Source organism: Pipistrellus hanaki (assembly GCF_964339955.1).
Source record: "Pipistrellus hanaki genome assembly, chromosome: 7".
NCBI lineage: Eukaryota > Metazoa > Chordata > Mammalia > Chiroptera > Vespertilionidae > Pipistrellus > Pipistrellus hanaki.
Genome location: NC_140509.1, coordinates 23042390 through 23058096, shown reverse-complemented (window position 1 = coordinate 23058096; position 15707 = coordinate 23042390). Strand labels below are relative to the sequence as shown.

At 35.8% G+C, this 15707-nt stretch overlaps 1 protein-coding gene across 2 annotated transcripts in view; it reads right to left on the bottom strand.

The window, feature by feature from the left end:
- The window catches only part of ZNF451 (zinc finger protein 451), a 76753-nt gene that overhangs the window by 5648 nt on the left and 55398 nt on the right, over positions 1-15707 (bottom strand). The window contains exons 11-15 of one of the 2 annotated variants that reach the window (XM_084889125.1): positions 14683-14823; positions 13315-13445; positions 12254-12440; positions 3264-3332; positions 435-490 (exon numbers count right to left, since the gene is read on the bottom strand). In XM_084889125.1, coding sequence (XP_084745251.1) covers positions 435-490; positions 3264-3332; positions 12254-12440; positions 13315-13445; positions 14683-14823 — 584 coding nt within the window. The remainder of the gene's footprint in view (positions 1-434; positions 491-3263; positions 3333-12253; positions 12441-13314; positions 13446-14682; positions 14824-15707) is intronic. The other variant, XM_084889126.1, reaches the window with a different exon arrangement.

Genomic DNA, 15707 nt, shown 5'->3' with positions numbered 1-15707 from the left:
GATGAGAGAGACAGACACGCTCATTACTTTTAGAGAGACGGGAAGGGAGAGAAACATCAATGTGAGAGAGAACATCTACTGGTTGCCTTCTATATGTGTGCCAACCGGGGATTGAACCTGCAACCTTTTGGTATATGGGGAGATGCTCTAATTAACTGAGCCATGCTGGCTATGGTCAGACAAAAATTTTTTTAAAGTCACTTGGTATGGTACAGAGAGAGCCTAGGCCCTAGAGGAAGTAGGAATTAGCCCTCTCTAAAGATGGAAAATCTAGGAGAGGCATTGACCATACAAAATTGCTTACACAAATGATAATTATATATACAATAATTCAACCTAAAAGTTAACATTTGAGCTAATTCCTGTTTGGTGAAAAGGAAAAGGGAAAGTAAGGGTATTAGAGGAGAGTGCAGAGATCAGATTCCTTAACTTACATGGAACACTGTATGCTTCTCACTTTTATTATATATGTTGTAATATATAATCCTATCTAAAAAAGAGGAAATATGTTAATTGACCACCACACCCTCAAAAAGATGGTGGCACCCACAGCCAATAAGGAGGGAATATGCTGACTGCCACACCCTCAAAGATGGCAGCAACCACAGCCACAAGTTGGCAGCACCCAGTCCCCTCAGGCCCCAGCTGCCCAGGGCCAACCCGAGGTGCAGGCAAGCCTCATATGTCAGCTGCCCAGTGACCGAGGGCTGACCCAAGGGATGACCAAAAGACTGAGTAAGCAGGCTGTATGGGGTGACCAGGTCGGCAGGGGGATTAGTGAGAGACAACCAAACAATTGAAGAGCAGGCTGCATGAGGCGCCAGGCCAGCAGGGTGGCCATGAGGGGTGACCAGACTAGAAGAGGGGGCAGTTGGGACTGGGCGACCAGGCCAGCAGGAGGATTGTTTGGAGCAACCATGCCAGCAGGGGGGGGGGGCAGTTGGGGATGACCAGGCCGATTGGGGGATGGGAGGGTAGTTCAGGGCTACCAGGCAGGCAGAGGGGGGGCAGTTGGGGGTGATTAGGCCGGCAGGGGGTGGCAGTGAGGGGTGACTAGGCTGGTGGGGGGTCAGCTGGGGGTGATCAGGCTGGCAGAGGGGGCAGTTAGGCGTGACCAGTTTGGCGGAGGAGGGGTGGCCAGTTAGGAGCGACAAGGCCGGCAGGGAGGGGGCAATAAGGGGCAATTTGGCTGGCAGCGGGGGGCAGTTAGGGGTGACCAGGCAGGCAGACAAGTGAGCGATTAGGAGCCAGAAGTCCAGGATCATGAGAGGGATGTCCTGGATTGTATAGGGTGCAGGTTAGGCTGAGGGGACCATCCCCGATGCACTAATTTTGTGCACTGGGCCTCTAGTATATATAATAATTATATGTGATAAAATATATATAGCAAAAGGAAATAAAAGACAACACACACAACACCCTTTCAATTTTTTTTAGGCAACTACTTAAAAATATAAAGTACCTTCTTACCTTCTCTTTCATCCTTTAATGATAATCCATTTTCCAAACTAAGGAATCACAAAAATGTAACACCTCTACAAATCTCTAAACCATATAATACATTACATAGATAATGCTAGAAATTCTGACACATATTCAGTTGTTATACATCTCAGAGTTTTCTGGACTAGCTAGGAGCCCACAAAACTCTGAAGGCTTCCCAGATGAGGTTATTTAAAAGTTAAAATTTTGTCTGGCATTTTCTATGGGACTGGTTGTGTGCGGCAAAGGTTGCAAAGTCTTAACTACGTAAATGCTCAATGGTGTTTATCTTGTGATGTCCTTGATAAGCAACTTAGCTAGCAGTTTTTTATTTAAAAATCATAAAAGTTCTTTCATTTGTTTAACTCATCATTATGTGGCTGCTATGCACTAATCTAGTCCTTCAAAAACCATGATGGAGATAACTTGTCAAAAAGCTTGCTTCCAATTAGGCTGTAGATTTACTTTGTTTAACCAGTAATTCTGGCTATAAGAGAGAGATTCATTTTCTACTTCATTAAATGGATGAATCAATTCCACTGCCAGATTCAGATTCCCAAATTCCTAATAGTACAAAGCTCTAGTATGATCTCAGTCAAACTAATTATATGAGAGATCAAGCAAATATATAGAAAACAAATCAGGCCACTATGTATGTTGTTTAGTTATATTTCCCTCCGTACGTTCAAATCTCCACATTCTCACTCCTACTGCTGTCCTTTATGTCAAAGACACCAATGTAAGGTATGAGTGAAGCTTAAAATATTTTCAAAAATTCGTTGTTTCATTTCTTTCCATGATTATCTAAAATCAGTATATGATGAAAAAGCCAAAGTAAAAAAATGAGCATAAGGCATAGCCAAATAGTGGTACAGTCAGTAAATTATTTGTTGTAAAGTTCTCTTTAACCTATGAAAGAAAATGTGTAGATTTTCATTTGAAAAGAGGGAAAACTTTTTTTTTTTTTTTTTTAATATATTTTATTGATTTTTTACAGAGAGGAAGGGAGAGAGATAGAGAGCTAGAAACGTTGATGAGAGAGAAACATCAACCAGCTGCCTCTTGCACACCCCCTACCGGGGATATGCCCGCAAACGATGTACATGCCCCTGACCGGAATCGAACCCGGGACCTTTCAGTCCGCAGACCGACGCTCTACCACTGAGCCAAACCGGCTTCGGCAAAAGAGGGAAAACTTTTAATTGTAGTCCATTAATATTTAGACACAGCCCATGAATTATAGAAACAGCCCATTAATATTTAGACAGAAGAATTTGCTTTCATAGTTCTACTGCAAAGCTTTTAATAAAACTTTTAATCTACTCAAAGTAAAAATTAGGAAATAAACATTTTCTCTAAGCCCAGGGTTAGAAAACTTTTTCTGCAAAGGGTCAGAAGATAATTATTTTAGGCTAGGGCAAGGGTGGGGGATAGTCTATACTATTTGTCACAACTACTCAACCTTGCTCTTGCAATGTAATAGCCACAACACAGTCAATATTTAACAGGAGTGTGTTCTAATAAAACTATTTACAGACTAGGTAGTGAACTGGCATTGGTCCAAGAGCCATAATTGGCTGATCTTGTTCTTGCCTACTAAATTAGTATTATGCCTAAATCAACTTACATGAGAAAATGCAAACTATCTTTTGAATGAGGAGATAACTATTTTTCAACTAAGGGGTGAGAAGGAGTAGGGGGAAATGAACAGGTGAGAAGGGGGAAAAATACAGACAAGATACACTCCAGTAGGGAAAGGATTAATTATTCCATTAGGTTACCTTCTGTGGATCTAAAATCTTCTTCCATTGGAGTACTTTTTATACCCAGGTTGTCATCACTGTCACATTCTATAAGGCAGAATCAATAAATGCAAATGAATTTCTGAAGAAGTTACTGTGCCATAATTTATGTATTCTCAAATATTTATCAATGACTTCTCCCATATCCAAGCTTACTAATTACCATCCATTAGAATACCAATTTCCTTTTAGGTTTGTTTTTGTTGTTGTTAATTTTTTTAAATGATTATCAAATTACATTACATAAATCAAGAATAAAATAAGACTAATGAAATAGGCAATTCAATTTTAGTTCTATAGTCAAAGAATTATTTGAAAAATTCTTTTAATATAACTATTGAATAGGAAATTCCGGTTTTAAAAAAACTAAATTATAAGATGCTAGTATACTCCAAAGTTTCACTTGCATGGAATCATCTTATAACCTTGGTGCCATATAAAATTCTCCTATATTTTGAAAATCATATGTATTCATCTCTATAGAGACCAGATAATTAACAAAGCCTCTGCATGGGACAAACTTATTCAACTCATGTCTTATATGCTTTTATAATGAGAGCTAAGGCTTTATGAAGATGACATGACTGACAAGATATTGCCAAAGTCACTTCAAATTTGAATCATTGTGTATCAATGACCTAATATTTGGCTTTTTACTTTAACTACATTCACACACACACACACACAGACACACACACACACACACACACACACAGGAGAGAGAGAGAGAGAGAGAGAGAGAGAGAGAGAGAGAGAAGTAAATTTATAGTTGTGAGTATGCAAAACAATTTATTCTTGTATTATTATTATTATTTTCCATATGAACAACTGTAAACCAACTTTTGCCCTACCCTGTATATAGCTCAGAATGATGGAATCATAGAGTTTAAATACCTAAATACAAGTCAAAAGGGCATATTTGCTTCTCTGGAATATTTAAAAACAAAATATACATTTAAAAGTTAAAGATTTATAATTGTTTATAAATAAAAATCACGGCATATCCCTTATATTCCTTTGCTGCAAAAACTCATTACAAGTTATCCTTTGCCATTCCAGCAAAAATACTATTGCTTTTTCTACATTCTGTTATATGCATCTGATAATTCAAATATTTCAAGCAATATTTTATGGGGGAAAGAACATTACAGTTTGAAGAATAACAAATTAAGTTTAAAACACTAGGTACAAAGATAAAATATTCAAGCTTTCTGTTATTACAATTCAAAGTCAATACCAGTCAAAAGCAGACTGTCTTAGCTGGTCTCAACAATTCATCACTGCAGACATTGCAGGACGTGAGCTCCACAGACAGCGCTGGGTCAAGTGTGAGCAGGACGGGCACTGAGAGACTGTGCTCACGGAAGAAAAGTAACTAGACATGGGTAAAGGGGCTCCTAGGAAACTGAGAGGCAAAATGTCATCTGCTTTCTTTGTGCAAATCTGCCTAGAGGAGCACAAGCAGTAGCACCCAGATGCTTCCATCAACTTCTCAGAGTTCTCTAAGAAGTGCTCAGAGAGGTGGAGGACCTGTCTGCTAAAGAGAAAGGAAAATTTGAAGACATGGCAAAAGGTGGACAGGCCCATTATAAAGGAGAAATGAAAAATCATATTCCCTCCTAAAAGGGAAACCAAAAAGAAATTCAAAGATCCCAAAGCACCTAAGAGGCCTCCTTTGGCCTTTCTCTTGTTTTATTACCCCAAAACAAAAGGAGAAGCTGGGAGAGGTGTGAGGTAACCTGCTGCAGGTGACAAGTAGCCTGAGGAAAACAAAGATGGTAAGCTGAAACATAGAAAGAATATTGCTGCATTCAGAGCTAAAGGAAAACCTGAATGAAAAAAGCAAGAAAAAGAAGGAAAATGAAGAAAATGAGGAGGAGGAAGATGAATCAGTTAGTTCTAGTCTGTGTTTATTTCTCTTGTCTATAAAGCATTTAATCCCCCTCTAGATATTCATTCATTTTTTTAAATTCAAATGTAGGGCTGTGCAAAATTTGTTTTTAAACTGTGTCTCTTTTGAATAGTTAACACACCACTGAATGTATCTTTAAATAGCCCTGGTCATGGTGGTATTCTGACATTCTGAATGCTTTGCTGACATTCTGAATGCGTGATACTAGGGTTAGCTCGATACTAGTTTGCAAAAATTAAAAACGATTTCCTTTCCTCAATCAGCTTTACCAGTAGTAGAGAATTTCATCCTGTTCCCAGAACTTTGAATAGAATTACATCATATAGATTTTAGAGATGGTGTCCAAAGCAACAACATAGAATTTCATTAACAGGCTGAGGAAGCAACAGGAAGGTAGACTTTTAGAATGAAATTCAACCACTGTTTTATATAATGCCTATTCCATAGAGCTTGATACTACTTCAATCATCTATACTTTCACCGCATGAGTGAACTTCTATATTCAATTTTTAATAAGGCTTTTAAAGTCTATGTAATTGATACAATTCTATACATACCAACTATGCTTAATACTTAACCCCATTCTTTCCCAAAGAAAGTAGATACAACAATGTCCTAGGCCCATAAAACAAAAAGTCCAAGGAGAGTATTCAGATTCAACAAGAATTTTCTTAAACCATAATAAACTGTGTTCTCAACTTGAATTCACCAATATAACAAACAGCCTCAAATTCATTTTTGCATTACCTCAGAAAAAAAATATTCTAGATAAGGTAATACTTTGCATAAAATTGCAAAGAGGATGTTTAATTTACATAAGAATGATAAACTATTAAATATATGAAACAATGTCTTTAAAAAGAAAATCTAACATTAATCAAGTTAATGTTCTTCCATTAAGCTACAAGATATGGTCAAGTTTTTTATATAAACAGATCATTAAAAGCCCATAAAAAATTTTATATAAGCAATGAAACAGTGAAAAATGGTAATTCAGAAATTCAAAGAATTTGTCTAAGGTAGGTGTAATAATCTAACACTTGGGAAAATAAAGCCAAACAAAAAACTCTTAAAATATGTATGGTTAGTGTAGCAAGAACAATAAGCATAGTCATTTCATCTTAGGAGAATATTACAAGCTGGGAAGCAACATCATACAAGGTAAATGAAAGTGGTGCTTGCATGGCTTCTATAACTCAGCATGCGCTCATCACATTGAGATTGCATTTCTACAGTCACAAGAAAAGAAAATGGGGCTTATTAAATTATGAACAAAAGATCCTAAGGATCTTATAATGCTGATCACTTCTCTTGGCTATGATTGACATATAATCAGCTTACTTTTTAAAGTATCAGGATCCAAAACCAAGTCTTTTCATCTTCTGAAAACAAAACAAAACCCCACATCTTTCTGAATGTTATTTAAAAAACAAAAACAAAAACAAAAACAAAAAAAACCCTCATATTTTATGTCTTTACCAAGTTGATTCTGCAAATGTTGTCAGACTGAAGCAGAAAGACTCTCATTATCTTCATTCTTCCAGGATATGTTGAGAGACAATAATTCACACTGGAGTCTCTCTATACCATAAAATCAGGTATTTGTATTGGTGATATTGATGGGGGGAAAACACATGTGGCCACATGTAGCTTATTTTTAACCTTTCTGGACCTCTGCTTCCTCATCTATAAAATGGGGTAACTTAACACATCCTAACTCATAATGTTGCAAAGAAGATTAAACATCATGTGGAAGAAGTTCTTTAAACATCTTCAGACACTACAAATATAAAAGGCAGCTAGCCTGATGGCTGGCACATAATAGGTTCTCAATAAAAATTAGTTTCCTTTCTCTTCTCTGAAATAACATTTATGTGACAAGTTATATTTGCTCCTTTGAAACATGAGGCGTAATTTAATTAACATATATTTGTGGGGGGAAATGTAAAAGGTCTAAAAGAGCCTATACCTTGCTCCTCTAATTAGGATTACTGTAAAGGATCCATGTATTTTGGCAAATTTTTAAAAAAGTGAAGTATAAAATAAAATTGATGAAGGGTAAGGGGGCCAACGGTGTTAAGACAGATTAATATTTTAAAATGCCTCTAAAAAGATATAAATATTTTTATATATCACAGCTGTAATAAAAATGTTGATGCTGAAACTCTGATGCTTAGGAGGAGACAGAATTTACAGGTTAAAAAGCATGATGTATTTAAATATCAAAATTAGTATAAAGGCTCACTTTGCTACAAAGAGGAACTGATTTAGCTTAACTAACCAAGTCAGAGAACTAAAAATGTACCAATAGTAAAGCTGCTTTCCTGCCTGTTACCTTCCTACCAAACAAAAGTGTGACAATAATTCTTTAGGGTAAGAATGCCAGGATAGCTCCTTACCCTAAAGAATAGTAACTAGATAAAAGAAGCTATCCTGGCATTCTTACCCTAGAGAATTATTGTCACTCTTTTGCTTGGTAGGAAGGTAACAGGCAGGAAAGCAGCTTTAATATTTATGGCCAAATAACTAGACATCTGTATATGAAACCAACAACTCCAAAAATCTCTATTTTTACTGAGATAAGTACCTCCTGAAAAAAATTTCAATTAACTGAAAAATTGGCAGATTATATTCTCAAAGTATTAAATATCATTATGATCACTGATTCTCATGACACTATTTAACAGATTCTTCCTATTTATATAAAATCTCTTTCTGGTCCTAATAATGAACAATGTCTGAAACATTAGAGAAGAATAAGAGGTTCAAACTGATATCATTTATCTATAGTATGCTGATTTAAAAAAAATCTGCCAGATTGCTTATAAAATAATAAACATGTGAGAAATTCCATTGTATGTTACGTATAGTATGAACTTTTGTCACATTCCCAAATAAGAGTTGTAGCCCTAGCCAGTTTGGCTCAGTGAATAGAGATTTGGCCTGCAGACTCAAGGGTCCCAGGTTCAATTCTGGTCAAGGGCATGTACCTTGGTTGCTGGCACATCCCCAGTAGAGGGTGTGCAGGAGGCAGCTGATTGATATTTCTCTCACACTGATGTTTCTGACTCTCTCTCCCTCTTCCTCCTCTCTGTAAAAAAAAAAAAAAAAGTCAATAAAAATATATTAAAATAAATAAAATAAGAGTTGTGTAGGTTGGTTGGTTTGTTGGTAACCAGAAACCTTGAGACCACAAATCCCCTGAAACTGTATGTGATATTGTATATACATGTTCACTTCTATGGAAAGAGGCTTTGGTCAGATTCTCAAAAAGGTTCACTGTCTCTGCCCAGAAAACCACACTGTGTTAAGAGACTGGCTGTCAAATCTGAACGTGGGAACACTGTGCTAAGAAACTAGATAAAAGAAGCTATCCTGGCATTCTTACCCTAAAGGCACAATGAAAGTTACCATATTTGTGAGCAGGGAGAGATTTTCTAAATCCCAATCCATATAAAGACCACACTACTTAACAGAAACTATTACTCTACTATTCAAAAAGCCATTTTTTAGGAGATGTGATAAAGTTATCCAAGAAAGTGATTGTTCTTTGAGTTTATTACTACCTTAGGTCCTCCTTATCCACGTTTTACTTTCGGGGTTTCAGTTACGTGTGGTCCAAAATGGTCCAAAAATATTAAATCAAATATTCCAAAAATAAACAATAATAGGTTAAATTGTGCACTGCTCTGAGTACCATGATGAAATCTCATGCCATCGAGTTCCACTCCACCCAGGTCATTAATCATCCCTTGCCCGGTGTCTACACTGTAGTTGACCCTTGAGCAATACTGGTTTGAAATGCATAGGTCCAATTATATATGGATGTTTTTAATTGACCTTCAAGGGTCTACCCTGTGGTAGGGAATCTATATATAGAGGACTGACTGCAGTTATACGCAGATTTTTGACTGTGTAAGAGGTCAGTACCCCTAACCCCTGCATTGTGCAAAGTTCAACTGTATATGTATGCTGTTAGTCACTTAATAGCTGTAGTGGCTAATGTCACAGTATCTCACAGGACTTGTGTTCAAGTAACCCTTATTTTAGTTAATAATGGCCCCAAAGCTTGAGAATGGCAATGCTGGCAATTCTGATATGCCAAAGAGGAGCCATAAAGTGCTCCCTTTAAGTGAAAAGTTACTTATTTATTAAAAAAAAAACCACACACACATAGTATATATTGGGTTTGGTATTGTCTGCAGTTCCAGGCATCCACTGGAAGTCTTAGAAAGCATCCCCACAGATGGGATTGGGAGGGAAGATACTATTGCATAAGTTCACTATCAGGCAATTTGATGTCTTTAATTTGTTCAGGAAGGAAAAAAAAATGTGTCTTTAATCAGGTAACTGAATACTACAATTCAGCGTAACTTTTTTTTAATTTTAAAATTACAAAAGCATCTTTAAATTTATATCTACATAAAATATGATTTAAGGACTTAGATTTCTTTGGCCACTTAATAATTTTCATGACTTTTAAAATGTAGTGGCCACGACACATGAAAAGATGTTCAACATCACTAATCATAAAGGAAATACAACTCAAAACTAAGGTGAGATACCACTGTATACCCATTAGGATAACAAAAAGCAGAAAATAGCCCTGGCTAGTTTGGCTCAGTGGATAGAAGGTCGGTCTGCAGATTGAAGGGTCCCAAGGTTCGATTCTGGTCAAGGGTACGTGTGCAGGTTGCGGGCTTGATCCTCAGAAGGGGGCATGCAGGAGGCAGCCAATCAATGATTCTCTCTCATCATCGATGTTTCTACTCTCTCTCCCGCTCCTTTCTTCTCTGAATAAAAAAAACTTTTAAAGGAGCAGAAAATAAGTGCTGGCAAATGTGTAGAAAAATTGGGATCCTGGTGAACTGTTGGTGAGAATGTAAATAAAATGGTATTGTCCCTGTGAAAATCAGTAAGGTAGTTTCTCAAAAAATTAAAAATAGAATTTGCATATAATCCAGCTATTCCATTCCTGGGTATACTAGTAAACTCAAAAGATTAAGTATGATTAAGATGATAAAGCTTATGTTTTGTACATTTTACTATAATAAAAAAGTTGGAAAAAATGAAAAAAAGTCTATTGGCTAGGAATCATATTTTCTTTTTATAGTATTAATAAAAATAGCTGCTATTTATAGTACCTATAGCATTTTATACATATCACTAATTTCTACAACCATATCGATATGAAAAGTGAGTCTCATAAAAAGTTGAGTAACTTGCCTGAAATCACACAGCTAGGAAGCAGCAAAGTTAGCATTAGAACCAAAGCCCATGCCATTCTTTATGCACTGCACGATCTCTGCATTTCACAAAAATTCAGAAAAAAGTATACATGTGCTCCCAAAGAGCAGTAAGTTCAGAAGAGCACTGATTGTGAACAAATGATTACAAAACCCAAAAACCTAGAACATAAGAGAGGCATTCGGAAGGGAAAAATCAACATATAACAACCTATATCTTACTTCCAACCCTAATACACCCATGCAGACCTACTCATATGCAGTTCTTATTCCAAAGTTGAAATAAAGGCAAATCTGTAAAGGCTTCACATTCTAAATTGCAGAACAAACACTCCCAAAAGCATTAGCAAAAGAGAAGAAAAAAGAGGTTGGCGTATGGTAGTAAAGGTAAAAATTTAAGGATTTTACAGGATATTAAATAAATGTTAAGGAAAGAGGATGGCAAAAGAAGACATTTGGAAAAAGCAAACAAGCAAAAATACAAGAACAAACAAACAAAAAAAGCTTAAAATAGGTAAAACTAAAAATTACAGAACAGAGAGATAAAAGTCAATACTAAGACATGACATAAATATGTAAAAAAGAGTTAATTTTCCTTTAAAGTGTATAGTTGATCTCGATTAATGAATGATTCCTAAGTTTGTGGAAGTGAATTAATTCACTGTAATAAGTGATCCAGCAAAATTATTCATAATGGGTTTTCAATCAAAATGGGGCTCCAAGTAAGTTGAATGAAAAAAATAGCTAGAAGGTGAGCAAAGTTGAAAAATTTAAAGGCATGCAATAAAAATGCCAAAAGTAGTTAGTTTTTCATGGAGGTCATTCATCGATACCTTCGATTCTTATTCATAAATGCAAAATGTAGAGCATAACTGCAGTTATTCTCTTCTAACCACATTTACTTCAGAAATTCTGAAAAAAAGAAAATCCCTTCTTAACCTCTAGAATTACAGTCTTTCTTAAATACTGGTGAAACTGGACAACAGTACTCTCTTTCTTTGAACAATTTCAGAAAGATAGATAAGAGAACGTAAGTTCCAGGACTAGGATGGGGAGTAACTAGCCCTTCCAAGGAACTGAAGAGCCTGGCCAGCATGGCTCTGCAAGAGGTTGAGCATTGACTATGAACCTAGAGGTCACAGTTCAATTCCTAGGGTGGGGCATGCAGAAGGTAGCCAATCAATGATTCTCTCTCATCATTGATGTTTCTCTCTCTCTCTCTTCCTCTCCTGTCCTCTCGAAGTCAATAAAATTATATATATATATATATATATATATATATATATATATATATATATATATATATATATATATAAAACACCTAAAAAACGATCTTTCAGAGCTTCATTTTGTCACTGTCAAATTCTTATATGGTCTTTTTCTTGGGATGGAGGGATATTGACATATTATTATTTATTGCCTTCTGGATTCACCTTTTAAGAGCTTTGTTTTCTGAAATAATAAAGATAAATTTGGAATTTCAGAAATAAATTTGGAAATTCAGAAACTAAGAAAGTCTAGATTCTTAGTTTTGTAAAATTATACAAACATTATTTCATATCATGAATATGTTATATACATGAACATAGACTTTCTCTATTATATCGAAAATGTTTCAGAAGATTATGAATTCATTCTAGTCTAATAAACTTAAGAATGGAAGTGAGGTAAGGAGAAAACAAATAGAAGTATGAGAGCATGAAGGTTTAGTGAGCAGGCAACAGTTTGCTAGTGGACAGCAGTTTATTATTTCTCTCAGCAGTGAAGTCTCCTCCTCTTGGGTGGTTTACACTGTGACTGCAGCGGCATACCTTTGGTGGTATCAGATATGCTATTTAACAAGGCACACATCATATCACCCTCTAAGTGGTGAGGGTTCAGTATATGTGCTGGCCTCTGAGTCTTCTTAAATTGATTCTCTAGCTCCAGAAAACCTTGATCTCCTGAGAGGATGGTGAAAGGAATTTGCTTGGGTAGTTGTTCATCTAGACGGCCAGCCTAAGTTGGAACAAATAGCAGATGTTGATAAAAATCAGCATTTGAGTTTCAAATCAAGTTACATCTATTTCAGAATGAAACACACCTAGGAAGGATATAGACTGTTTCCCAGTTCCCACCAAAGTAAAGATCTTCTTCATAAATGAAATACACCACATTTAATGAAATATAAAATACCATCAACTAAAAGATAAGCTATTTTATGTGGGAGGAAGGAAGGGATGGAAACAGGGAGGAGCCAAAAGGAGTCCAATAGGAGGCCCCTATCATAAAGCTGAAATGCTATAAATCAACCACAGAGAAAAGGTAAGCAATGTAACTAGCACACTCAATATTGGCACTGAATGGGTGGAAAAAGAAATCTCTTATGGTTTAAAACATAAGCATCATTCAACAAATTTTCAGAGTACTAGTAAATTCATGTTATAAATGTGACATGTAAATCTTAAGCAGAGAATTTAAACTGGGTCTCAGGCTGGTTGTTTCTCTGGGTGACTTGCAAAGCAGAAACAAATGCAAATCCTTCCTAGCCAACAGTGACTGTTAAGGTGCCTCCCAATTTCAGAGATGTTAAAACGTGAAACTGTTTTAGTATACTTCAAATGCAGTGTCCTCTCTTGATCATTTATTCATAAATAGTTGAGAGTTTACTATGGTACCTAAGAGTCTGATAGAAGTTAGAGAAAAAGCAATAAATAATTAAGCTCTAGTCTCTGCCCTTATAGTAGTCATAAGTAGAACCTGATATAGAAGGTTTAATACAAAAATATAACACTGAAACATGAACTACAGTCTCGTTATGATTAAAGTGGGGGGGGGGGGATCCAAATAGGTCCTAGATTTACATTCAATCTGGAATAAAACAATGACTCACATGCATACATATGGCAAAATCAGCAGCATCTTTTCTTTTACTACAACGAGGATGAAGGAAGAAGCATCCAATCCTATTCAGGTAATTATAGATCTTACAGTTGAGTGGAGGCTTCCAATTGGTGTTTCCTCCTATTATTTTTAAAAAAGGCATAAATGATAGTCAAATGGGAGAAGAAGAACCAGACACTAGATACAACTGAAAATTTTATCAAGAAAACACACTAGGAAAAATAAAGAGTTCCAGATAAAAGTACCAGATTAGAATGCAGAAGAACTCAGTTCTAGTGCAGGAATCACCATCTTGTTGCTTTACAATCTTGGGAACGTAGATCAACTTCCCTGAATCTGCCTATTCATCTGAAAACTCACAGGGATATTAAGGAGAATCAAAAGTAATGTGTGAAAATTCTTTGAATGGTATCATTCCATATGAATGTAAGCCCTGGTGGTTTTTCACAAATATGCCAAGGCTGTCCAGTGGAGAGACATGATGGGCAATCAGCAAAGCTGGATTTACTAACAGGTTGTACTGGCTAACTTATCTAGGTCACTATGTTTCTCTTAAATTCCAATTCTCTTTATATGTGGCTTCCTATCAAACATGAAGTATATCAGATGCTCATTATACTAAACTTCTGTAAATCGCCGAAACCGGCTTGGCTCAATGGATAGAGCGTTGGCTTGGGGACTGAAAGGTCCCGGGTTCAATTCCGGTCAAGGGCATGTACCTTGGTTGCGGGCATATCCCCAGTAGGGGGTGTGCAAGAGGCAGCTGATCGACGATTCTCTCTCATCGATGTTTCTAACTCTCTATCTCCCTTCCTCTCTGTACAAAATCAATAAAATATATTTTAAAAAATAATTAAAAAAAATAAACTTCTGTAAATCAAGTAAGTCTTTCTCCAAGGTTTGGTCATGGTTTGTAAAAAGATTTAGATAAAGTTGCACATTTTTGAATAGTAGCACAGTTGCCACAAGGCGCAAGTTCAAAAGCTAACTCTGTTACTTATTAGTTTTATATTTTAGAAAAAATAAACTTCTCAGCCTACTTCTTTATATTTTAAAATCAGTAAGCATGAATTAGCACCAAGTATAGTTTCTGGCACATTGAAGGTATTAAATAAAGACTTTTCAAGCTGTATCTGAAGATCGACAAACTTTGGGTCACTAAAGAGTTAACATTTACCATATAGAAATGTAAAAAAAAAAAATATTCTAGCAGAGTAACTATCATATAAATTGACAATATTGCAATATATTTCTATGTTCTATTCAGAAAGGTTCAAGAGGAATCCTTTAAAGTGAAAACATTCTAAGAAGAAAACAAACGGGGGACTGCCTCACGTGTTTTCCTTATTAACCATACCTTGAAAGCCCCAAATAAATGTTCCTTGGTTAAGATGCCCTGGTAGATGACCAAAAAAGTTGGACCAGTTATCAAAATCTACAAATACTATATGAGTCATGGTTCGCAGGTAATCCAAATCTGGAAGCTCAACAACTTCATCTAAGAAAAAAACATTAATATGGATTCAGTAAGAATTAGCTAAAAACATTTTAATTTCTCAGAGGATATGCAAAATATTAATCTTGCATGTTATTCTCATCTAAACCTTTTTGTAAAGTTCAAACATGACACAGTACATTTAAATTGGATAATTTCATTCTTTTCCTAATATAGACTGATTTATTAGTAGCTCTCTGGCTTGTGATTAAACACTATATAGAACAGAAACGAGATAACCTACAACCTGCCCATAAAGTGGTGTACAATAGGCATTGGTTACATTTCAGTACTTCACTACAAGCACATCTTTCTTGATTCTCTCAGATTCTTCCATCCTCTACCACTCTCCAACTCTCATTCTCCCTCCCTTTCCCTTCTTTCATACTTTTCTACCTTGACAATGCCTTTAAGTCTCTAGTGGTAGCAATGCAAACCTTAAAATATTAAATTATTTATAAAATAAATAGCTTCTGCTCCACCTAAAAGAGACTCTCTCAAATATACTACTGTATTCCCTCCCATTTCCAAGCCACCCATCATCTTATATCTTTTCTTAAAATTCTAATTAGTATAGATTTAGATACTACTATCATCTTCTATTAAACATAACCAATCCAAATTTCCAAAAAATAACCAGAAGAACAATAGAAAAGCAAAAGAAAACATAGAATGAGGTGACCACAGGTTTACTGTTTGAAGCAATTTTAGGTATGTAGTAAGTCAGTTAATGATTTCTTATATAAAATATGCCATGATTAAAGGTGATGCTGAGATCAACATGAGAGAAAACCTGTAAAAATTCACTATTTCATAAGAATACTTTATTAGACAAATTTTTCACATATCCTCATTGTCTCCACTCCACGTGGTAAAACTTATCAAGA